General features: G+C 52.7%; 1 protein-coding gene across 11 annotated transcripts in view; it reads right to left on the bottom strand.

The window, feature by feature from the left end:
* Nucleotides 1–25,672, bottom strand: part of LOC120867369 (myosin phosphatase Rho interacting protein) — a 90,438-nt gene extending 64,766 nt beyond the window's left edge. For 7 of the 11 annotated variants that reach the window (XM_040245769.1, XM_040245770.1, XM_040245767.1 and 4 more), the window contains exons 1-3: nucleotides 25,430–25,570; nucleotides 2,891–2,968; nucleotides 930–995 (exon numbers count right to left, since the gene is read on the bottom strand). In XM_040245769.1, the coding sequence (XP_040101703.1) occupies nucleotides 930–993 (64 nt within the window). In that variant the 5' untranslated portion in view covers nucleotides 994–995; nucleotides 2,891–2,968; nucleotides 25,430–25,570. Of the gene's footprint in view, nucleotides 1–929; nucleotides 996–2,890; nucleotides 2,969–25,429 lie in introns of all 11 variants that reach the window. The other 4 variants (XM_040245768.1, XM_040245776.1, XM_040245780.1 and 1 more) reach the window with 1 other exon arrangement.
* Between the last annotated feature and the right edge of the window lie 19 nt (nucleotides 25,673–25,691).

Genomic DNA, 25,691 nt, shown 5'->3' with positions numbered 1-25,691 from the left:
AGTACCATACCTATCAATTGCATCCTTAGATATCAGACCCGTTAACATGTCCCGTAAACAAAATGGTGACCACGTGGCATCACAATGATGAGGACCCCCCACGTGGAAACAGCACTGATGACCTGGTAATGTACCCTCTGTGACAACCACCAAAAATCCACGTGTCCACCAGACTGCAGTGTCCTCTGCTCACACCCCTGCAGCAAGCAGATGCACTGAAAGGGTGGGGTCCACCGTGCTACATGTATGAATGGATGTTCCCGAACCGTCCCAATTAAAAACACTGAGCACACACACTCACACATTCCAATGGAATAGGAAAAGGTACTCAATTTTGGAATTCAGTCACACTTTAGATTAGTTAGGAGAGACCATCTCCTTTAGAGAAAAGGCCAGGAGACAAAATGAGTGGAAAAGAAAAGCCAGAATATTCCACCAGGTTGGTAAATATCCCTCCAGCCCAGGAAGCAAACTAGGCAGGTGGCAGAACAGGACAGAGCCTGTACACCCCAACTTAGTGACAGAAACACCAACCCCATGGCCAAGAGGCCTCTGAACAATAAATCGGATGAGCGACACCAACTACAGCCACAGACATGAGAGGAGCCCTGGGCCAGGGTAGGGGGCTCTGCAGAGCCTGGCGGGCACAGGCCCACCCAGGGCCACCCCACCTGCCCTGCAGCCCCTCCACTTCTTACTGAGGGGCTCCTTCTCCCTGAACAGAAAGGACCTCCTTCCTCACTACTGACTCTCACCCGTGGCCACAGAAGGTACCTCAAAGCAAAGGTCAGGGCTGTTAAGGGCCACTGCAACTAGCTGCCACACGTGCTTCAAAATTCCAGGCTTCGGAGCAGAAGCCCCAGTGAGACCACAGAGCTGAAGAGGCCTGGCAAAGGCTGGGGCAGGGTGGGGTGGAAGCGCGCACTCACCATCTCGTCCAGGGCATAGCGCAAGAGGCCGTGCTCGTAGAGGATGAAGAACCGGCGCTGCCATTTCTGCAACAGAAGACAGAGGAGTAGGGAGGGTTCTGGCCCCCCTCCTCACGCGGAGCCCCTGCGCCTGACAGGCCTGCCGCTGAGGCCCGCTGGCAGCACAGCTTCCACTTCCGGGGCCCCGGGGTGGAAGAGCAGGGCCTCGTCAGTCAGGACTGGGCCAGCGAGAGGCCCAAACTACCCAGCATGTCTCCAGTTACTGAGGCTGAAAAAGCTGCCTGGTCTGTTTCAATTTGTGAGCTCCTCCTGAGCAGGAACCCTGCCCGGATCAACTTTCTCTATTCTTCATGTACCGAGTACAGAGCTTATTACGATACGTGTGAATTCGTGATTTGTTGAATTACCTGACCTGATTATGGGATAACCTGAGAATTGCTAGGCACTGATTCCCCACTTCTGGAAAATCTGGAAAAGTGATATGAAAGGGTTGTTCCAGTGAGCCACAGGGAGTGTGAGAAAGGGGAAAGTGAGCCAGGCTCCAAGATTCACTGAGGAGGAGAGCAGTAACAAAAGTCAAAACTGAGGAGGGGCAACCAGTGGGAATGGTTCTGATATCCAGGGAGGGACTGACCAGAAAAAGGGGCCTCTCTCTCCCCTCTACCCGAAGGCCAGGCCACCAGGGCTGATGGAGGCCCAATGACACTGACATGGGGAGTAGAGAGGCCCTCCCTTTGAATGTGTGGGGGCAGGGGGCGTGTCTAGAACATGAGACTGTTGGGCCCCAAATCTCAGAGCTCATCATGAGGACCCATAATCTATCTTCAACATTTCCACAAGTCCAACAAAATTCATACTTCTACTGGCAATAAGGCCACAAGAATAAACTAAAATATCATGGCTCTTTAGTTTGGACCAGAATTATATCATTTATAATAATGAATTTCCCATCAGAAGCTGGAAAAGGCAATTCTATTGCCATTTAGTGACCTAAATATGAAATAGGAGAAAGGGCTGCCCCCCAGTTACTGCAGCCACTGAACACAGTAGCCCCATGGTCTTCATGCTTGGGTGGCAGGCACAGGGCACTCACGTGGCCTTGCAAGAGGACCTGCAGAAGGCTGGGCCACCTGGGCCCTTCCCGAGAAATATTCCCAAGGCTCCTGTGTGTTGTTTTTAAAATTAAAACCCATTCCAGAGAAGGCCTGAAGACCCCAGATACAAGGCATGTTCTATGGGTACCACGGCCCCATCCCAGAGTGCGACACTCAGGCTGGGGCAGCAGAGACCCAGAGTGGGGGAAGAGGCCCTCCGGAATCAGGGGATGGCAGGGGTGGGCGGCAGTTCCCAGAGGAGCATTCGTGGAAGAGGAAAGTGAGCTTTAACTGAAGCCAAATCCAAGGGGACCTCTGAAAGAGCAACAGGTACTGACTGGGGTGCTGCTGGTCTGACATCTCCCTGCTCCTCTCACACCTGCCTGAGCAGCATCCTGTGTTCAGCAGAACCTCCCCCTCAGGGGCTGGGTGCCCAGCAGAGATGGGACAGAAGCCAAGTGGGCCCTGGAGGCCGCCTCCCTTCACTCGTGCTCATCTGCTGAGCCCCCAGCTGGGGAGGAAAGGAGAGGAAGAGGGGGCTGCAGGAGGAGGACCCCAGCACTGAAGGAACAGGGAGCCTAAAGAGCACAATGCAGACATGTGCTGAACTGCCCGCTGACCTTTTCCATCTACCTGTTTCTAGAGCTGACTCACAGAACAGGCAGCATTCTTTTGAATGAAGGGCGAGGTGCAACTATGTGTAACTGAGGCTGTTCCTGTGGGCTCTGCAAGCTCACTGAGTAAGGGTTTCCTTTGGATCCTACCACCCTAGGACCCACAGCTCACTTCCCTCCTCCCATGGTCCATCTGCCTCAGAGCGCCCTCTCTGGTGAGTCCTCTCCCAAGAATGCACTCTGAAGTCCTTACCCGAGACCGGTGCACTGGGTTGTCGAAGTCCGTCCCATCTGGAGCCAGGAGCAGCCAGCCGCCGTAAATGGGCTTTGCCTAGAGGAGAGAAGGAGGGCCGGTCATCAGTGGCCTTGGACAGGTTCAACGGGCAAGCTAACGCCAAGCTGACAAGTGCCCGCTGGAAGAGAATCCACCTCTGCTCCACACCCTCCATGCATGCACCCACTCCCAGCAGGAGACACACTGGGGAGCCAGAGGCTCCAGGAGGCCTGGAGTACCCGCTATGGAGTCAGGAACATGAAACCCAGCGGGAGACCAGACAAACGGAGAACACAAGACTCCTAGGAGCAGACACCGCCCCGCAAGCTCCTGATCAAGCCACCAGGGTCATGTTCTTCATCACCACGGGAGCTCCAGGCACCAGGGAGAGTCTGTGACCAGCACAGCCAAAGGCCCTCGTCCTGAGGGCACAAAGCCTGGGAGCAGAGACACTGCTTCAGCCATCGCCACAAGTGTGGCCAGAGAATCACCAACTCGCCGGCTGCATGACCTTGCTGAAAACCTTTCCAGTTTCATCTTCACGTGCGAAAGTGAGTGTGACAACTGCTGCCTCTGTGCCTCATGAATCTTACGTGAGGATTGATGAAACACAGCCCAGCACAGGAAAGAAAACGGCAAGGCCACTGGGAAAGCAGTCTGGCAGTTCCTCAGAAGGTTACACTTAGAATCCCTATGGCCCAGAATTCCACTCCTAGGTGTACACATACCCAAGAAAACTGAAAGCAAGTGCTCAAGTAAAAACCTGGATGTGAATGTCCACAGCAGCACTATTCACAACTGCCAAAAGGTAGAGACAACCCCAGTGTCCGTCAGCAGATGGAAAATGTGGCCCATCCATTCAACCAAACGGCATCCAGCGATATAAAGGCATGAAGGGCTGACACGCTCGCTGCAATATGGCTGAACCTTAAACACCTTATGCTAAGTCAAGAAGACAGACACAAATGACCGCAAATTACACGATTCCACTTATATGAAAGGTCCAGAATAAGGAAATCCACAGAAAGAGGGGGCAGATGAGTGGCTACCAGGATGTCGAGGGAGTGGGAAATGGGGAGCGGCTGATAACAGGTGTGGGGTTTCTTTGGGGGTGATGAAAATGCTCTGGAATTAGACAGTGGAGTTATCTGCATGAACTTGTGATTATGCTAAAAAATTACTAAATTGTATGCTTTAAAAGAGCTTCCCTGGTGGCCCTGTCAATGAAGTGACAGAGAATTCTCCCCTCGAGAATTACTGACAGGAGAATTCTGTCAATGCAGGAGACCCGGGTTTGATTCCTGGTCCGGGAAGATCCCTTAGAGAAGGAAATGGCAACCCACTCCATATTCTTGCCTGGAGAACGCCAAGGACAGAGGAGCCTGGCAGGCTGCAGTCCGTGGGGTCACAAAAGAGCTGGATACGACTTAGCGACTGAACAACAAATGCTTTAAAAGACTGAATTTTATGGTATGTCAATTATCTCAAAAACTGTATAAGAGAGGGGAGAAAACAGCCTGAGCACAGGGTCTGGCCTAAAAAGCCTTAATAAATGATGGCTAGTTTTGTATTTCTTACATCCAAAGAGTGCCCCCTCCCCCGAGACCCTGGCAGTGGACTTCAACAGGAGTTAAAGGATGAAGACACTCAGACTCCACACCTCCCTTTTGGGCCACACCAGACCTGAGAAAGGGCAGCTGAGGCACAAACAGCAAAACAAATCAAAACCCAAACCTTCTACCTGCTGTTTACACACAGACTACCCCTGGGAGAGCCTTAGGGTCCTCTCAGCATGCGCTTTACTCAACATTTCCAAATTGGGAGGCCCTGTCACATCACCTCATTTTGAAAAGCTGTAGAATCTGTGACTCGCAGAGGGGAGGTCAATTGCCAGAGGTCACAGAGCATGTGGGGTGAGCATGTCCAGGCTCCCGCAGGGCCCTGAAACCCAGGGAAAGCACTGGCTTCTGCCCGTGAACAGAAAGAGGGGTTTCGGGCATGGGGTATGGAGTAGGCTGAAGGAAGGAAGCAAGACTGGCTTTCATGAAACATGGGAGTGGGTGCTGGCAGGGAACCAGGAGTTAGAGGGACATGGCCCAGAAGGACCGTGGAGTATGTGGGATGAAATACTGCCTGGGAAAGCAGAAGCAAAGAGAACCGAGGTCTGTTTTCTCAGCAAGCACCAGAGGCACCCCCCGTCCCCCAGGCAGACAAGCACACTCGGCCTCTCTCTGCCCACTGGGAGATGCACACACATAGGACAGCCGGGTTGGCGCTGGGGGCTGAGCCCTTGTACCCCGGCCAGGTGACCCCCCACCATGGCCACGGGTGCAGGTCTCTGGCCTGCGACATCAGGAGGTTAGAGTCCAAGGCCATGTCTCCTCAGTTTCTGTCTGGCTTCCATCACATACCACCCTCCCCTTTTCTGGCTCCAGGGCTTTAGGGTGACCACATTGTCAGCTACACCTACCTGTCCTTTCCTCAAAAGGGCAGTGAGAGACATGGGCTTGGCCAGGTCCCTCAGAACCTGGCCTGCAAGCAGCATCACTATTTGCTCCACAAACATCTCGGCAAGCCTACCAGCACCCACCTCACCTGATGTGACTTCCTTATATAAATCACCCCAAAGCAGACCCCACCCAGGTGAGTAGGGCGTCCTGAAAGGTGGGAAGGCTGGGCCAGTGGAGGGCACGGGGCAAGAGACAAGGGCTCCAGCAGCCCGGGAAGTGGGCAGTGTTCTGCAGGAGCGCTTACCAAGGCAAACCCTACTGACAAAGGGCAGACGGGGCGCCCAGGACAGAGGGGATGGATGGGCTGCAGGGGGTGACAGCTACAGGCCACAGGGTTCCTTCTGGGAGGATGAAAGCGTTCTAAAGCTGACTGTGAGAATAGCTGCACATCTCTGGGAATACATTAAATCACTGAACTGCACAGTTTAAATAAGTCAACTATATATGGTATGTGAGTTTCATCTCAATAAAGCTATTAAAAAAAAAATCATTTACCAAGGCCTATGTCAGGCAGTGGGGAAGCAGAGATAAATAAGAAACTGCTCCCCCTCCATGGGTTCACAGTCCACAGCAAGCAAACCGGGAACAAATGACCTGTGAGGAGGCAGTGGTTGGGGAGGGGAGCACTGGTGATCATGGGCACGGCTGAAGCGGAGACGGAGGCAGGAGCCTGTCCACCAGCAGGGCTGGTTCAGCTGCCGCCCTCCCTCAACTCGTCAGCGCCTCTCACTGAGGGCTCCAGACCTGGAACCCCTTCCACGAGCCTGGAGAGCCGCACCTGGGGACACACGCTCTGAGCCCCCTGCTCCTCAGGGAACCTCAAGCTAGCCATGCCCACCTGCCCTTAGTCCACAGAAGGGTGCCCCAGACATGCAGCTGCTGCCCTCACTGTTTCTCAGAGGGCCTAAAAATGGCAACAGCCAACCTGGCCATGCTGGCGAGCCCAGAAACGCCGCACACAGCCTGTCCCCACAGGAGACGTTTAAAGCCACAGGCCAGAGGTTTGTAGGGCAGCATCCCTCCTGTTCTTGCCTCCCCTCCCTGGGAGCCCCCAGTGACCTGACATACAGACTCTGGTCACCCCAAAGGCAGCTGGCACAGGGAGTGGGCTCTAGAAACTCCTAGTGGCCTGTAGTTTTGTTGCTGTTTTCTGCCTGGGTGACTGGGGTTTACTTTAAGGGGCAGGGGGACAGGAGAAGCAGGTAGCTCTTCTTGATACTGAGGGCCCAAAGGATGGGACTTTGGGAGTTCTGTTTCAAGCAGGCCACCAGGAGTAAGCCCACTGGTCCAGTCCCTGTGCAAAAGTCACCATTTGGGACCACCCACCGGGCCACTCTCCCTTCCATTAAACTCAGCCCCACCTCACACACCAATAAACCAGAGGCTGCACTTCCGCTGACCTCTGGGAAGAGGCTGCTTGCTGGTGGCTGTGGCATCCTCCTCAGCCCAAAGCCCTTTCGAAAATGCTCACTTGACATTTCTGCTTTGAGATGGGGTGGATGTAACGTCCCTATGCCTCCCACTAAGCACAAATAAAAGCCTGGACACTGTATGTTAGACAAACCTAAGGAGACTTGAAAAGCGGGAGAGAAGACTTCAGAGGGGCTGAGCGCTCAGGAGCCGAGGCACCGCCAGGAGGTGTGCAGCCTGGGTTTCTTTTGGCCTCACTGTCCCAGATCGGGGTCTGGAGGAGAGGCCACATGGAAGCGCCAACAGGCACAGACAGAAAAGGCCTCAGGAAAGGCTCTCCCTAGTCCCTAGGGACAACTTGGCAAAACAGAGAACTCTTCCAGAGTAACCAGCCTACCCCAGTTGGATAGAAGAGACATCGCCATACTCCCACCCTCCCCCAGCAGAGGCCAGAGACTTCCTACTCAGTAGGCGAGGTGTGGGACAACAGGCAGGGGCCCAGGACTGCCCTGCCCACCGAGCAGTGAAGGTCCCCTCCCTCTCCCTGCTATCCATGGAGGACACCTGAGGGGCTGCACCCCGTCCCCTATGGCAGCAACCACGCACCTCCTGCCTCAAGTGTCCACGGAGCCCAGTGAGGAGCCAGACTCCTACCTCCACTGAGAGGCAGGAGGCAGAGCCCTGCTTCCCCTGTTGGGCAGTGCTAGAAAAACCTGACTGAAAGAGAAAGGTCAAACACAGCCCAAAGTCACCTGGCGTGACACAAAACTGTCCAGGTTGAAAAATCACCATAATACCAAGAACCAGGAAGGTCGATGCCAACACCAGGGTGTCAGGCATGTCAGAATTATCTGCTGGAGGTTTAAAGCAGCCATGCTACATGGTTCAACAAGAAATTATGAGCATGCTTGGAATAAATGAAAAAACACAGAGCCTGAGCAAAGAAACAGAAGCTGCAAGATCCAGGTGAAAATTCTGAAACTGAAAAATACAATAGCTAAATCAAAAGCTCAATGGATGGGCTCAAAAAGCAGAAAGATGGGAACAATGGAATGAATCAGTGAGCTAGAAAACAAGAGAACAGAAATCACACAGACAACACAGAGAAAACAGACTGAAAAATAAGAGAACAGAGTGTTAGGGACCTGTGGGAACAGAAGACCTAATATCTGTGTCGTCAGAATCCTGGAAGGAGAGAAGGGTTAAAATACTAGCACTTCCCTGGTGGTCCAGTGGCTAAGATTCTGAGCTCCCAATGCAGGGGGCCCAGGTTTGATCCCTGGTCAGGGAACTAGATCCCACTCGCTGCATCAAGAGCTACCATGCTGCAACGAAGATCAAGGACCCCACATGGTGCAACGAAGACTCAGCACAGCAAAACAAATATTTCCTAAAAGTACTACTTACAATCATTAAAAAAAATGAAATACTGGACCTCCCTGCTGGTTCAGCAGGTAAGAATCCATCTGCCAATGCAGGAAACGTGGGTTTGATACCTGGTCTGGGAAGATTCTACATGCCACGGGGCAACTAAGACCACGCTCCGTAACTACTGAGTCCACGTGCTGCAACTGCGCACCCAGAGCTGGTGCTCTACAGCAAGAGAAGCCCAAGCACTGCACGGAAGAGCAGCCCCCGCTGGCCGCAACCAGAGAAAGCCAGGGCGCAGCACCCAAGACCCAGTGCAGCCATAAGTAAGTAAACAAACATCCAACTACCACATAACCCAGGCGCCGCATTCCTGGACGCATTCCAGAGAAATAAAAGCTTACACTTCACAAAAACTGTATGTGGGTTACTGTCTCTTTATTTGTAAAGGCCAAGAAAAACCTGGAAGCAATGAGTGGTTAAAAAACCTTCAGCGAATGAGTGGTTAATCTGTGCACACTCTGGAATACTACTGAGCAATTAAAAGGAAACAATTGGTGATATACGCAACTTGGATGAGTCTCCAGAGAATTAAGGTGAGTGGAAAAGTCAACCCTGAGGTTACGTGATGTACGATTCCACTGACACAACATGCCTGAAATGTGGAATTTCTAGACATGGAGACAGACTTGCAGCTGCTAGGAGTTAAGGAGGCAGCAGAGGTAAGAGGACAGGAGGACTGTGACAAGGTCCTGTAAGTTTATTAATATAAGATGCAGCCACTGGGGGAAATTGGGTAAAGAATACACAGGATCTCTCCAGACTGCATCTCACAACTGCGTGCAAAACTACAATGATCTCAAAATAAAAATTTTAATAAAAAAAAAAAAAACTATTACTTTAGGATACTTGCTCCACTCACACAGGCATATGTCCCCCACCCCCCCCCCCAGGAGGACCCACTGCAACCCAACAGCAAAGAGGCTTAGCCACAAAGGCCTCTGCAGTCCACAGGGCCAGCCCCAGGCCAAGCAGCCTGCCATGGCTTCAGCTTCCCCCGAGGCCTCAGGCACACGCAGTTTCTGAAGGCTGTCGACTGGACCACGTGAGCTTCTTCGTCCCTTTCTCCCTGCACCACCCTCCTGGGGCAGGCCTGGGGGTTCTATCGGGCCAAGTGGGCAGGGCGGGCTGCAGGCAGAGAAGGAGCAGGCACCCGGCCTGCCTTATAGAGCATCACCCAGCTGCTACCCTGATGCTGCCCAGACACATCCAGGACTCTGGACACAGCTGCCCAATCACAAACAGCCCTATGGCGTCCAGGCATTACATGCTGGGCTCTCAGCTCCACTGAGAGTGCCCCTCTGAGGGCCCATCTGAGGCTCAAAGAAAGGAGACGTATGTGACAGACTTCTGACAGGCTGCGAAGCTCGCTCTTCTGTCCCCTCAGATTCACCTGCCCCAGAGCATAAGGGGCCCTGAGAAAAGCAGACACAGAAATGCGGTACCACCTTCCCACCCCTGTCATCCTAAAGGCCCTCCACAAGCACCTCTCCTCCATGGGCAGGAGTAACCCCCTGTCTCTACGCAGGTCCCTTCAAGTAGAGTAACCAACCCAGAGCCAGCTGCTTACCAAGAACTTACTGGGGCTCCCCTCCTGCAAGCTGTGCCCATACTCACACCTCCCATGAACAGAAAACTGTCTTCTGGCCTCAGAGCTCTGCACACATGGGCCTCTGCAGAGAGGAAACCCCACCCTGCAGCAACACCCTGCTTACCCCCAGGCCCTTCTCCAAGCCCCCCACCATCTCCAGCCCTTCTGCTTTCACATCCCACCTTTGTTCAGCAAGGTGCCCAGTGCAAAGTAGGGCCACCTGACACGTGAGTCAGTGGACACACTGAGGCAGCACTCAGCTGCTCCCCACTTGTCCTCCAGGTGCTGCTGCAAGGCCTCTGAGCCAGGACAGGGTGAGCCCAGGCCACACCTCTTCCTGCCACACACGGAGCCCAGTCACCGGGAGGAACCTGTCCATCCCCAACACCTAGGGACAAGCTGAGCACTAAGGAGCACGTGGACAGGCTGCCCTCCAACTGTCCTCCCTTTCCTGAAGCCAATCCCCACCAACACCGCGTGCGCCATGGCGGCCCCGACAGAAAGCAGAGACGACGCAGGAAAGCCGGCACTCTCAGAGCAGCCAGGCGGCCACATGTGGAGAGAACTCATCTCCCTGCTCCTTCCTGGTAATCCCACAGCCCGACACGGAGCCTAAAGAGACAACACAGACCAGCAAACCAGTGTTGGTTTGGAGCTCAAACCAAACCAGGGGTGGGGCTTAGGGCCAGCATGCTCAGGGGAACGAGCCCCAGAGTGGACCTGGCGCGAGAGACGGCCCCAGAACAGCGTGGAAGGGAGGGCCGTAGAGTATCCAAGGCCAGCCCGGAGGGGACCCCAGGATGCCTGACTCAGGCGGGGCAAAGCATGCGAACCCCACAAAGGCATCCTCACACAAGGCTGGACATGTCAACTCCAAGCACCAGCCTCATGAAAGTTCTTCGAGGAGAGCGGTCCCACACAGCCTTGAAGACAGATCCATACTGTGGGGGCCAGCATCCCAGCTCAGGGGCACTCCTGGGCCAAGCTGGAGGATGAGGAGCTGCACAGGGGCCGGAGGTAAGGATCTAGTGGATGCTCCGAGGATGGGGGTGTTTGTAGACTGAAGCTAAGTGCTTCTGAGGCTGGCTCCCTGCTCTTCTTTTCCCTAAGAGTTTTTGTGGAAACGCTTCCATGCGCTCATAGCAAACAGGCTTTTCGATATTTTCTGCATTTCTATTCCAAAAGGAGAAATGATGCCTGGGTAGCAGCTGTCTGGCTATCTTTATGAGCATGTAAATCACAGGAGATTGTGAGGTCGCCTGTCTTTTATGGGACATGTGGAGGTAAGTCAGTAACACGAAATGTGGGCACACATCCAGGTCAGTCTGAAGCCTCGCCCTCGCCTTGTCCCGGCCACCTGAGAAAGAACACTCCATTCTAGGCAGACTGAAGAGGGAGGCCTGTCCCACCTGCCTGACCCACACCTCGGTCAGCACATGCCTCCACAAGCCAGTAGAGCAAGACCCCAGGAGTGTGGGCTTCTCACTTAGAGCAAACCTACTGGGGCACCGGGTCAGCCATCCCTGCAGATCCCACCTCAGGCTTCTCCTCCCAACACCACGTGGGCCACTGTGCTGGGATTCGTCTCTAAGATACGTCCAAGGGTCTCGAGCCCTCAGCAGAGAACACTGTCCTGCTGCTTTACAGCTATTCCGTTCTAGACCACACTACACTCCTCCACGTGGGCACACCTGCCGGCATGAGCTTCCCGGCCATGCCATCTGCCTCTGAAAGCCAGCAGAGGGCCATTGGCCATTGCCAAGATGAGTACAGTCGCGGGATAGCCCCTGCGCCCGATTCAACACCATCAGGACCCTGGGTGAGAGAAAGCGTGGCTTCTGAGAAAGGGGAGCCACGAGGTGAGTGGCCCTAAGGATGCACGCTGCATTGAGTGGGCGCGTGGGCAGGCTTTCCAAAACGCCCTCCAATCTGCTCTGCTACCCAGCCGTCCTACTCCCCAGTGCCAACAGTCAACACCCACGACTTATAAGGCAGGTCACTGCTCCAGGCACTTCACTCACGCACTCTGAACCACTCTTCCTCATCTCATATACAAGGAAACCGCAGTGTCTCAGCAAGTGTGAGTCAAGGCCACCTGGCCCCATATCATGCCTCTAACCTCTGGATGCACAGAGGCGAGGGCGGGACAAGGCCCTGGCCGGGACAAGGCGAGGGCGAGGCCACATCAGTGGGCCACTCCCAGGAGTAAAAGCTGGCGCCACCCCAGCAGGATGCACAACCCTAGTGGGTATTCTCCTTGAGGGTCTAGTCCTGACCTCGTCACTAGGGCCTCCCCAGACATCACTCCACCTGAGGCCTGGGATCTGCGTGGAGTCCTGATTCGTGGTCCCTGTAAGGAGCTCATCACAGGATGGACCACCACAAGCCACCCTCCATGGAGCTGTCCACCTGGCATGGCCAGGCACCAAGGGCTGTGAAGGGGTTTAGGGAGCAGACAGAGGCCATGGGGCTCTTCCTCGGAAGGAGTCTTTCCTATCTGTGCACACAAAGACAGAAGTGCGAGCATAGGCTCCCACCTCCGCCCAGAGCCTCACAAGTAGAGCAACTCTATCCATTTAGCATCCAAACTGGGACACTCTGGGAAATGAGCAGGGAGCCTACTAATTACACCAGGACACATGGCCCTAAAGAAAGAAACTCACAAGAAAGGCAGTTTACACATCCCTGCTGCCAAAAGTCAGGCTGCAAAGACAGCAGAGCCACTGAGAATACCTACAAGGAGACAAAGACACAAAACGTGGAACTAAGGGTAAGGACCTCGGCAGCAGGGAGCAGAGAGGAAGGATGTGGAAGAGACCTCCGAGAGGAGCGAGCACAGGCCAACGGCAGAGATGGAGGTTAGGGAGGCCAGCTGGCATGTGAGGCGCCCCACGCTCCCCCCACAAGCAGCAGAGCCTCTCACACAGTGCTGCCCCCTCCCTAGGAGCACGTTACAGAGCGGGGTTTCCGGGGGTGGGGGGTGCATCCAAACTGCCATGCGGCTGGAGCCTCTGGGGCCCTCCTCCAGAGCTCTAAGTCCGAGAATCCTCTGACAGTCCCACCCTTCGGCCAAATCAGAAGTAGCACTGGACGGAGGCAAAGACAATAAATACTTGATGAAACGATCACCCTAACGCCAACTGCTCTCAGCACAGAACACATCCACGCTGCTGCCACACACCTGACCACAGCTGAGCCCCAAGCTGTGTGTGCAGATGTGCACACGTGGGTGAGACACGGTGAGGCCAATGCCATGGCAGTCCAGCATGCTCCTGGGGACCTGGGGTAACTAGGATGGAGCAGAGGACGGAGGTGGAATCTGCAGTGTTAGCTACACTCGGGCAGCAAATGCCAAGCCAAAAATGACAGAAATAGAGGAAACAAAGATGTCAAATAATGGTTTGGCAAAATGTGGGCTGGGCTTCCCTGGTGGCTCCTTTCCTGGCAAAAACCCTGCCTGCCAAGCAGGAGATGTGGGTTTGATCCCTGGGTTGGGAAGATTCCCTGGAGAAGGGAATGGCTTCCCACGCCAGTCTTCTTGCCTGGAAAAATCCCATGGACCGAGGAGCTTGGCAGGCTATATACAGTCCTTGGGGGTCGCAAAAGAGTTGGACACGACTTATCGACCAAACAACAAGCAGAAACCAAAACTGAGATGGGGATAATAATGGCTTTGGGTTATTTTTGTAACAACTTACTTTTTTGAGGCATAATTCACACACTATACAACTCCTCTGTTGTACAACAGGTGTAAAATTCAACACAAATCCAGGTTTGTATTGCACCCATCGCCACCATCACATCTAGAACAGCTCTGTCGCCCTGGAAAAGCAGCCCTGTGTGCTTCAGCTGCCATTCCCGCACTCTCCCCCGGGGTCCCCAGTGGCCACCAAGCTGCTTTATGTCGTCACAAAGTTGCCTAATAGGGACATTTCACATGAACGGAATCAGGTAACACGTGGTCTTTCGTGCCTGACCTCTCTCACTGAGTGTGTTTCCTAAGCTCAGCTGTGCCATAGTGGGTGCTTGTCTCTCTCCTTTTCATGGCCAGATAACACTCTGTTGTGTGGACGGACCACATTTGTTTACTGATGATACTGGGGTTGTTCCCCCCTTTTGGTGACCGTTTTTAAAAATCCTTTAGGAGAGATCAAAGAAGTAAACAACAGCTGTCTAACTGACCCCAAGCCCCTTGGTGATTGGCTCCCAGCAGCCTCCCCACACCTCACCATTCAGGGGTGCACCAGAGTCTCCCTGCATCGCCTGGCCTTCAGCTCCCATGGCCCCCTACCCCAGGACACTGAAGCCCCAGCTTAGCTCCTGCTCAACAGGATCTTCAGGAGGGAATGGAGGTCGGGGCGGGGGGTGGCCCTGGCTGCTCCTGCACACAGGCACAGCCCCTCCAGGTCCTTATCCTGGTCTCTTCTGCCCGCCTGTGCCACCATCTCTGCCCCTGCACCCCACTGTCCACAGTGCTGAGGTCTGGCCTGATGAGGTGCTTCCCGGCGCAGCTCACAGCAGATCTCCACGGGACCCAGCAATACCCCCAACAAGCCAGTCTCCACCCTGAAGAGCTGAGGGGTCAGACAGATGTGTGTTCACAGCAGCACGATTCACAACAGCCAGAGGCAGAACAGCCCAAGTGTCCATCTACAGACAGACATAAACAAAATGTTCTACGCCATAGAATGCAATATTCATCCAGAAACAAGCAGTACACACTGATTTCGTGTTACCGTGTGAACTCTGAAAACATGCTCGGTGCAAAAAGCCTGACAAAAGGTCACATTTTCTACAATTCCATTTTGATGAAATATCTAGAATGGGTAAATCTGTAGGGACAGAAAGCAGACAGGTGGCTGCTGAGGATGGGGGTGGGAAGTGGGATAAAGCTGCTCAGTAGTAACGGGTGTTCTTTTGGTGTGATGAGATGTTTACGTTACAGAGTGCTGGTGACTTTAGCATATCGTGACGAGATGTTTACATTAGAGTGCTGGTGAATTTAGCATATTGTGAATGTGCTAAATGCAAGTGAACTGAACCCTTTAAAATTATTAATTTTACATTTCATGAATTTTTCCACAAAAAAACAAAAACTCACATACAGAGCTCACTGGATCCCAGGCCCCGAGATGGGAGGGCACGCAGCCGCCAGCCTGCTGGCCACCACCCCTCATTCCCCAACTCAGCTTCCTGCTCACCTCTCTGCCCACACACATGCCCTGCAAGTCCAGTCCATGCCCAAGCCTCCTCCCTGGACTGCAGCAGCTGGAGGAAGAGGGGAAAGGAACACTTTAAAAAACCCCTTCCCTGTTTGGGCTTGACTAGGAGCCCGTGGCCACGGGATTTTTGGAACATGACGCCATTTGTGGCAAAGGGAGAAATGCCAGAGAATGCGTGGGACAAATTTTGGAGCCAATGGTTTTGCAGGAAAAAGTCACACCCTGTCCCTCAAAAAGCAGTGCTTCCTATAAAGTGACAGGTAGGACAGGAGAGTCTGAGGAAAGGAAGTAAGAGAGAGACAGGAAATGTAACAAGTTCAGCCCAAGCCTCGCCTCCACTCCACCCTTCCCAGCACACACACACACTGGCAGGGCAGCTCCCAGACACGAGGGGCCAGAGGCCACACAGGGCCAGAGATCTAAGGTCCAGAAGGCTGGCCTGAGCCCACTCAGGTCCATTTGGGAACTCTGGGAGGAGGGTCCAGGTCAGACTGTCTGCGCAAGTTCCAGGCCCTCTTTCCATCTCTGTTTTCTTATCTCTCTAATTCATAAGGCTGCCGTGAATGTAAATGGTTAGCAGTGGCCGGGCACACAGCAGTTACTGTCAGCTCTGAATCCCACCACTGCCCCAGAAAATAATCCCAGAGCACATCAACTACTCCTCCAACTAAGTATAGAAAACCACACCAGAGATGGCTATGTGGCCGGTACACTGGCTCCATTCCCAGGAAGAAAACCCAAGCTCACAGGTTTCCAGCAGGGAAGGGAGATGTAGACATGAGAGTCAATGGGCTGTCTGCTGAGATGGCACCTGCCTGTTGACAAGCTAGATTGCAAACTCTCCCAAGGAGCCACGTCTGCTCATTTAGACCCCACGGAAGGGTGCCCTTGGCAGAAGGCTCCACCCCTTGAAAGAGTGTGTGATCCCTAAAGGATGTGGGGCAGTGGGGGAGGAAGCCAGAGGACCCCCCTGCCAGCTGAGGCGAGTTATCAAAGCTGGTGACCCAAGGGCCTGGGCCAATCTCCTGCTCACTGCCCAGTGACTCAGTACTAGGCCCAGGCTGCTCTCTATGCTCCTCCGGCCTTTTCACCCAGGCCCAGTGCACGAGAGCTTGGACTCCCAGATAACTGCTCCCAGGGGCACCTGCATGATAAGCAGCTTCTCTTAACCCTCTGCCACCTTGCTGACGGCAACTGAGACACTTCCACACAAAGTGACTTCTGAAATTGGGGCGTGCCACTGCCATTTGACTAAACAACTGCCCTTCCTGAGACGGGCAGTGTGCATTTCTCTGGGCTCGGCAGGTGCTCAGGGGTGGCTACTACCCCGGCTGCTGGCCTCTGGAGCAGCCCACACCCTCCAGTGGTAGGTCTTAGGCCAGTGTACCTGGGATCTCCAGTTTTGTCACTGTTTTTGCCACACAGAGCAGCATGTGGGATCTTAGGTCCTTGACTAAAGGGACAGAACCTGTGCCTCGTGCAATGGAAGCACAGAGTCTTAGCCACTGACCACCAGGGGAGCCCTGCCTCTTCACTTCTTATACTCTAAAAATTCTTAAAACTGGTTCACTCTTTATACTTAAATACGTTCTGAAAATCAAACCCACACAAGCAAACAGACTATGGTCCTTCCGATCCCTAGGGGCTGATGTGGGGCAACTGCTAAGTGGTGCCAAGCAGCTCACAAGAGAGGGGCAGCCTGGGCTTCTGTGGTGTGGGCACCAGGTAGATAGAAAGAGTTTGAGGGCAGCCATGCTGCAGAATCTCATCACAGAGGCAGGTCCCCTCTCTGGGTCACCATGTGCCCACCACACACTCAGGCGTTTACAGAGCTGAGGCTTGCTCTTTCCTGCAACCCCCATCCTCACAGGCACCAGACATGGGTCCTGTTGCAGCCCCCATTTTCAGAGGAGGGATGCAGACACTTAGACTCTGAGTAAGTTGCTTAAGCAGCATAAGACCCAAATCCGAGCTGAAAGTCCCCATCCTCAACCCTCCCATTCCCTTACCCGAGCACGTGTGAACTAAAAGTGGGACTGTGTCAGATTTGTAGGTCAGAGCGGTCCCCAAGCAGAAGACCCGCCAGCTGAGGTAGAGGCTCTGAGAGTAGCACCCGGGGGACCTGGACTCTTTCTCTGGTTCACCTGGGACTCCCAGCAGCAGCTCCCCTGCCTGGCCCCTTGAGCTGCGCACCAGGACACTGGGAGAGTAGAAAACATGGAGTCTCCCTGTTCCAACCAGGGCTTTAGGATATGGAGTCAAGGACACAACTACTTCCTGATTCGGAATCCCTCAGGGGAAAACAGTGATTCCCGTTCAAGGCTCACCAAAGGTGTGGTCACTGCAACAGGCCAGCAGCCTGTCCAGGAGATGTGCAATACCCCAAAGCTGAGACTTTAGGACCTGCGAAATGCTCTGCCCTTCCCATGGCCCCCACCAACTAAGGAATCCAAGTCAGGGCAAGGCCCTGTCTCTGACAGAAAGGTTAACATTTGCTTTCAGACAGAGTGGGCAAACAGAACTCTGAAAACTCCACACTGGCCTTCCTGTGACCTAGGCTGAACCTCTCTGGGTCTCAGCGGCTCCATCTGCTAACGAGGACAATCCTTCACCTGCTTAAGGGTGGGGGGATCACCGAGCCCCTCAGGCCCCTTCTCCTTGGGGTAGGGATTAGAAGTCCATTAAACAGCTTCAACTTAGTTTGCAGACCTCAGCTTCCTACTGAAACCTTAACAGGTTAACAAGTCACAGTGGCCTTCCCAGGAGAAGGGAGGCCTGGCTCCTGGCCGCATATAAGCTGGCATGGGAACCACGTGGAACACAGCCCATCCCTAGGCAGCTCAGTGACCTCAGGCTGATCTAACCTAAGCCTGACCGGTTCTCCATGTCCCTACTCCACAGGCAGCCATGCTGCCCCCAACCCTGCTCGCCTCCCCAGCTGAAGACAGTGGAAGGAGGTCATGGTACTTACAACACCGGATCCAGGGCGACGCAGGCTCGGGAGGACTCCCCAGGCCTGTCCACTCACCCTCACTGCAAGCTGGCCCTGCCATCCAGCACAGCACACACACCAAGCTGAGCAAGGGGAGGAAGGAGCCAGAAGGGTTACAGGCTCCAGGCAAGAATCAGGCTATGGTTTCATGTGAACTAGGATGACCTTGAGGAAACCAGCAAGTGGTTTGGAAGAGTCTAGTCCAGTCTCCAGAGACAAAATGCCAAGCCTCTGGCTCTCTTGCCCCCAAAGGAAGTGAGAGCATCACAGCAGTGGCGCTGGGCACTCGGGGGTCCCAGCCCAGGGCAGCTGTGAGAGAGCCCAGACCACTCACAGAGCCCTCTGCTAAAATCAAAGAGAGATTTCAGGCAGAGTCTTCAAACCTGCCCCTCGTATGCTCAGAAACAAGCGGAGGTCCCATGTGTGGGAAACAGAAACAAACGGCTGAGAGGCCAAGTACCAATTGCGTGTGGCCCAGAACCGTGTCACTTTTCCGGCTTCATACACGCTTCTGTACGAGACTCCTTTGAGTAAAAGGCTCCGCAATTTAAAGTTTGAAAACCGCTGACCTGGTTCAACCGTGTCCTCTCAGATGGGAAAGTGATGCTCAGAGAATAAGTTTTCAGGAATAAAGGAAGCCTGTTTTCTCAGATTAACTGCTTCGAAACCAGCCCCCAGCGCTTCGCACTCCCCGCTGTGTCCTGGCTGCCGCCCACAGCATGAGGATGGAGGCAACAGAAGCGCAGCTCCCTCTAGTCTCTCCTCCTTGGCTCAAGGCTCTTTTTTCAAGTCTAGATGGCAAATTGGTAACAACTTAAAGATAAGTATTCCAAGTCAAATTTATTTCAGTTAAACAGCATCAGGGTGCCAGTGATCTGGAGAGAGCCCAAACAAAGGCTGTTCCCCACAGCAGAGGCCCTTGGCATCCTTTCTGGAATATTAATTACCACAAAGGGATTCGGTAGCCTTCACAGGCCTGGTCAGTACTCTCCATCCATTCCGTTAGCGAACTAGACCACTCCTGAGAACAAAATGTGGGCAGTAGCTTTGGAGGTGGGAAACTGAGGCCAGGAGAACACAGGTGACCTTTCTGGGTCACCCTGCAACGTCTGTGCCAAGAATAGAACACAGGTCTTCCATTGTAGCCCTTCTGCGTGGCCAGGGAACAAGAACTCGGAAAGAAAGGTCAAGTGGCAGCTAGAACGCTGGGAAAAGCAGCTAGGATGCAGCTGCGGAGCACTGAGCAAACACAGAGGGTGGTGTGGGCACCCCACCTCCACGTGCCCCACTAACCCACCCTCGGCTCTCACTCGCTCCCCTACTAAGCCCTGACCAGCCGGCACCCTGCTCTCCTCTGCCCTGCTGGGGCAGCAGGAACCAGAGCCCAGAGCTCTCAAATACAGTGAAAGGAGTCACCCCAAAAAAAGTGACTTTCAAAGAAAGAACCCCCTGAAGTTGGCAAAAACACAACATGAGGGGATGCAGATAAGAATATCAATACCCAGCTGATACTCTTTTTGTAGCTCCAGGACTCCGAACGCGAGCTGAGGAGAAAAAATCCACAGGCACAACCTTCCCAGCCTGGACTTCCCCGGAGAGTCTCAAGAACCCAGCTGTGGGCCAGGCCACTGCAGCCAGAGCCGCCCCATTCATCACTGTAGACGACAGCCACAGGTGGCCACTGAGCACTTAGAATGAGACTAGTCTGGACCAAAGGTGCTGTAAAGGTAAAAGTGCCTATAACAGCATGTTTACATGTGGAAACAGTGATTAATGTTTTAGATACATTAGGTTAAATATAATTAAAACTCATCTCACCTGTTTCTTTTTACTTTGTGGCAACCAGAAAATTTTAAATTACATATCTGGCTTGCATTACAGTTCTACCGGACAGGGCTGGTCTAATGGGGTAGGGGGCAGGGGGTGAGGGATGGCAGTGGGTTGGGGGTTGGAAAGCTCTGTATGCTCACTCCAGAAGCCAATCTAGCCCACTGGTTACTTTTTCTTAAGGTCCCAAGACCAAGAATGGTTTTTACATTTTCAAATGGTTATGTAAGTACGTACCTAAATGCCTCAATTTTGCCTGTGTGCCTACAAAGCTGAAAATATTATCTGGCCCTTTAAGTAAGTATTTGCCAATCCCTAGACTCTAGAAACAAAACAATCAGATACTCACTCCAGAGACACTAGAAGCAGAGGGCAGGTTTAGGGTGGGTGGGTGTGGCAGGTTTAGGATGTGTGTGTGTGTGTGTGTGTGTGTCGGTATGTGTGATTCTTGAACTTTTTTTATTGAGACAAAAGTCACATCACATAAAATTAACCACTTTCAACAGAACAGTTCAGTGGCATTTAGTACATTCAGAGTGTTAGGGAAACAGCATTTCTGTCTAAGACATTTCATCACTCCAAAACAGAACCTTGATCAGGTTCTGTTCAAGGTTCTGTTCATCATCAGCAGGTGTGCCCTGTTCCCCTCTAACCAGAACCCTTGCAACCACTAATCTGCTTTCTGTCTCTATAGATTTACCTATTCTGGACATTTCATATAAATGGAATCATACAGTGTTTGACCTTTTGTGTCTGACTCTTTCACTTAATATCAGTTTTTGAGGGTCAATCATGTTGTAGCATGTCTCATTACTTCATTCCTTTTTTATAACTGAATGATATTGTATTGTGTGGACAGACAATAATTTCTCTGTTCATCCACTGATGCATATTTGGGTTGGTGCTACTTTCAGCTATTGTAAATAGTGCTGTTAGAAACATAGGCATAAAACTGTTTGTTTGAATACCTGTTTCCAATTCTTTTGGGTATCTGCTAGGAATGGAATCGCTGAGTCACGTGCTGATTCTTTTGAGGAACTGCCAAGCTGATTCCCACGGCAACTGTACCATTTTACACTCCCAGAAACAAGGCACGAGGGCGCCAACGTCGCCACATCTTCACCACACTGAACACTTTCCCTTTTTCTTCTACAGCCGTTCTGGTGGGTATGAAGTGGTACCTCATTGTGGTTTCAATTTGCATTTCCCTAATGACTAACGATATTAACCATTTTTCATGTGCTTGTGTGGTCATCTGTAAGGTCTGGGACTTCTGACACATCCTTTACCAAACTATCTATCAAGCTGAATAATCACAAATCTTCTAAAATGGATGGGCATGACATCTTTCCGTTGTTTCTGAGATAAATGTTAAGTCAAATAAAGAAGTTCCATACCCTGGAACATCTAAGAAAGTCACAGAACAAAGAGAAATGATGAACTGACTGGTGAAATGATTCACAAGGAGAGCAAGGCCTGGTCTACCCACCTCCATGTCTGGGACTGCTACCCCAATGCCTCAGAAGCCTCAGCACTGGAGTATGAGCGCAGCAAGGGGCGGAATTAGACTGGGGGGGTGAGGGAAGACACAGCAGGGCTGAAGAGCTGGGAAAGACCAAGACGAACCTCCTCTTTCTCCTGGAGAGAGACAACCCAGCCAAGGTCCCACCAACAAAACAGTGCTAGACCAGGGACTAGAACTGCAGTTTGGTGATTTCTTTCACAAAAAGCCATGCTTAATGGTGCACAAGTCAGTTGGAGAGGGAGACATCCAGCCAATGGCCACCAGGAACCCAGGCTGGGACGAGGACCTGGAAGCCAAGACCCCTCAGTTCCAGATCTGCTGCTCCCACTGACCAACAAGCCTCCCCCGTCTCGTTTCACTCTACACAGCCTCGTGAGCTACTCCATTCACTCCTATGGCATCAGAATTCCCACTGGGCCCCAACCCCTCCTCCAGCTCTAACCAACTACCTAAGTGGGTGACTCCACCTAAGGACCACATTGGACCTCCACCTTCTTGAAGTCAAATTTACCGCTTTTTTTACTCAGGAATTCCCTACTCCCCCAGATCTACTCCAAATCTGCTATTCTCAACTGCCGTTAAAGGTACTTTTACCCAATCAGGTTTCCTCAATTCCCACCTCTGATCGACTGCCAACGTCTTGTTCCTAGTGTCAGCACTGACCTGGAGAAGACCTTTACGGACATTTACCCGGACTTCTTCAAGAGCATCTATTAGAGCTTCTGCCTTTAGCTAGAATTATTATCTTCCTACAACACAAACCCAATGGGTTAAAAAGCTAAGCAGAGGTAATTCTCTGGAGGTCCAGTGGTTAGGACACCATGCTCCTTTCACTGCCAAGAGCCCAGGTTCGATCCCCTGTCAGAGAACTAAGATTTCCACAAGCCACACAGTGTGGCCAAAAAAAACCACAAACAAAGCATAAAAATAATATTTGCTTACTTATATTAGAGAAAATATTAGAGGCTATTTTATAATGCTGGAAATAAAACCTTTATAAGCACGAGATTAAAACTACAAACTAAAAAGGAAAACATGGAAACCTAACTGCATTCATATTTAAAACTATACTATAAAGGCTTCCCAGGTGGTTCAGAAGGTAAAGAATCTGCCCACAGTGTGGGAGACCCCAGTTCAATCCCTGTTCGGGAAGATCCCCTGGAGAAAGATATGGCAACCCATTCTAGTATTCTTGCCTGGAGAGTTCCATGGACAGAGGAGCCTGGCAGGCTACATACAGTCCATGGGGTTACAGGGTCAGACACGACTGAGCAACTAACACACACATGTAAAAAGAGAAAACACCTTACATTCACTTAAACACAGTATATAACAGGTACTGCAACTGCTGAGCCTGCGTGCTGTAGAAGCCTGCACGCCACAAGACGACCCAGGTACCAAATTAATATCTAGAGTGGGAGTCAGCAAACCATGGCTCCAGGCCAATCCTCTCAACTGCCTGATTTTGTAAATAAAGTTTTACTGGAAACAGCCATACCCCTTAGGTTACATCTTGTCTACAGCAGCTTCACACAGCGGCTTTTGTGGTACAGTGACAGAGCTCCATAGTAGCCACAAAGGTCTATGGCCCACAAGGCTGAAATATTTACTATCTGACCTTTTACAGAAAGTTTGTGGACTCCTTACCTAGAATATATATAGAAAACTCCTTCAACTCAATGGGATGAGGGGTGGGGGGACTAACCTGATAGAGAAATGGGGAAGTAATATGAAAATCCTCAAAAGAAGCAAAATATACTCAACAAATATTATTAAAAGAGGCTTAACCTCACTGGTGTCTTGGGAATTATAGAACTAAATCATTTGATAATACCCAGTCGTGGCAATGATAAGATATACAATCTTTTCCGGAAGACAATTTGATGATTATCTGTAAAATATATATATTTATTTAATGCATTTTATATCAATTCACTCATTCTATTTTTACAGATCTGCCCCAGAGAAATACTTGCACTTTTGCGTATGCAGATGCACACACACATACCCAAAAGCAGTTAGAAAGCTGTTCACTGAAGCAACAAAACCAGTAAGGAACCTTGCTGCCCAGCAATAAGGTAATGGTTAAACTATGGTACATCCCTGACCATATAAAATGCAAAACAAGTTTGGTATACTGATATGTATGATCATGAAAATGGCTACAAGATATCATCAAGGAGAGGGGGGAAAAATTATGTGGCAGAGCAAAAATGCACACAGTTTAGGTTAAAAAAGATTTTTTTTTCACTGTACTTGACTGCGTGTATGCAGAGAAATACATAGGAGAACAACTAACGGATAAACGCCTTAAAGAGGAGGTAGCCTCGATGATCCCTGATCTATCTTCCAGCCTTGACGGTCTAAAATAAGCTCGGGGCGGGAGGAGCAACAGGAAGCAAGGACTTGGGGAAGACTGATGGGAACCGATTGGCTGAGGTTTCCTAATGGAGCCATGAGGACGGGGCGGGGGATGGAGGGCCGGATGCAGGGAGCAGAAGCTAAGGCTGTTGGCAACGGCCCTGAGTCTCCCTCCTCTTTTCAAGAGCAGTTTCTTCCTGAAAGATCCCGGGAGGTAGAAGCCTGGCGTAATCCCTCCAGGCACAAATAACCCAATCATTTCAGAAACTACCATTCCACTTGTGCCCGGGAGGGCCCAGGCCTATTTCAAAACCTACATACAGTTCAACTGTGAATACACAGCAAGAATAAGGTACTTTTAAATTTGCAACATCCACCCGCGAATACAATTAATAATCAGCATTTTTGAAACAGATACATTTCAAATATGCAGATTTCATTCCAGTTCAACTAAGCTTAAGAATCAGAAGACAAGCCCTTTGAGGTGTAAACACCCAATTTAAACAGCTGCCTGGAATAACTAGAAAACTCTCAGAATAACCCTTGCCAAGACCAGAAACTTTCTAAATTCAAGTTTACTATTCTTCAGGTGATTCTTGTTTGTTTTTTAAGCTGTAAAAGGAAAAAGTTTACTAAGATATCACGCCGTTTTTCCTAACAGCCTGGTGAGGGAAGAGAGCCAGGGATTCCTGCTCCCAATTTATGGAGAAGGAAATGAAACTATACCAAGCAAACGGTCTTGTTCAAGGTCACGCAGTTGCCAGTGACAGCAAGCCTAGAAGCTCGGGTCTTCTGAGTCCTGGTCCAGGACCCTCATCGTCACAGGAACTGCTTCCCCGGGAGAGAAGTCCCGGTGGAGAGAAGGGCATGTCCCTTAGAAGCCCACCCACCACCGGGACGACCACCGGGAAACGGGTCCTGAGGTCCTGACGCTCTGACTCTGGGGCCCCGGGTGTGGAGTCTCGGTAACAGGAGTCTTTTCCTGGCCGCTGGGGACGGCGGCGAGTCCCGTGCCGTCATCCCTGCCAGGCCACCCACTCTGCAGCGAGAGAAACGGCCCGCCCCGGCCACTCGAAAGCGGCGAGCCGATGGAAGAAGCGGCCGCGACGAGGTCAGCTCCCAGCCCCGCGCAGGGGGACTAGGGAGACCTCGAGGAGATGGGGGCCGGGGAGAGGCCGCGTGGGGGCCGGACGGCCCGGGAAGCGGGAGTGCTCGCGCCGGGCCGCAGAGCCCAGCTCCGGAGGCCGGCCGCCCCAGCAACCCCGCCCGGGCACGCGGGACGGCCCGGCGCCGCGCTGTGGGCGGGTTTCCGCCGACGAAGCCTGCGAAGCCCCCCGGGGACGAGGGACACGGCCGGGAGCGGCGACTCTGGGGGCGGGGAGGCCACGAGCCCCTCCTGCCGGCGGCCCGGGGTCGCGCCCGGAGCGAGACTCGGACCTAGGCCGCCCCCGCCCGGAGCAACCGGCGAGAGATGGCGGGGGCGGGGGGGGTGCCCGCGGAGCCGGACGGCCGCAAGCTGCCCCGCGCTTTGTTCCCGCGCTCGGCCGGGCGCCCCGAGCCGCCGAAACGCATGAGTCACCGGGCGGCGAGCGGAGGGCGCCGCTCGTCCCGCGGGCGCCGCTTTGTCCGCCCCACCCGCGCCGCCCGCTCACCTGCGTCAGGTCTTCGTCGTTGAGCAGATGCGACTCGCGGGGCTTGAAGCAGTTCTGACACTTGCTCTTGTTGAAGATGTTGGCCTGGAATTTCCTGCACGGGTTCTCCTTGGCCGCCGACATGGCCGGGCGCGGGCTCAGGCCGGGCGCCGCCGCATCCCCGGCCGCCGCCTCCAGCCGCGCACGCAGGCCAGAGCCTCAGAGAGCGCGCGGCCCTCGCCGCCCGCCCGCGCCGGCGCCGCCCGCCAGCCCCGGGCCCATG

Source organism: Oryx dammah, unplaced genomic scaffold, assembly GCF_014754425.2.
Source record: "Oryx dammah isolate SB20612 unplaced genomic scaffold, SCBI_Odam_1.1 HiC_scaffold_8, whole genome shotgun sequence".
In the NCBI taxonomy this organism is placed as follows: Eukaryota; Metazoa; Chordata; class Mammalia; order Artiodactyla; family Bovidae; genus Oryx; species Oryx dammah.
Note: the sequence above shows the minus strand (reverse complement) of the source record. Positions and strands in the feature narration are given on the sequence as shown.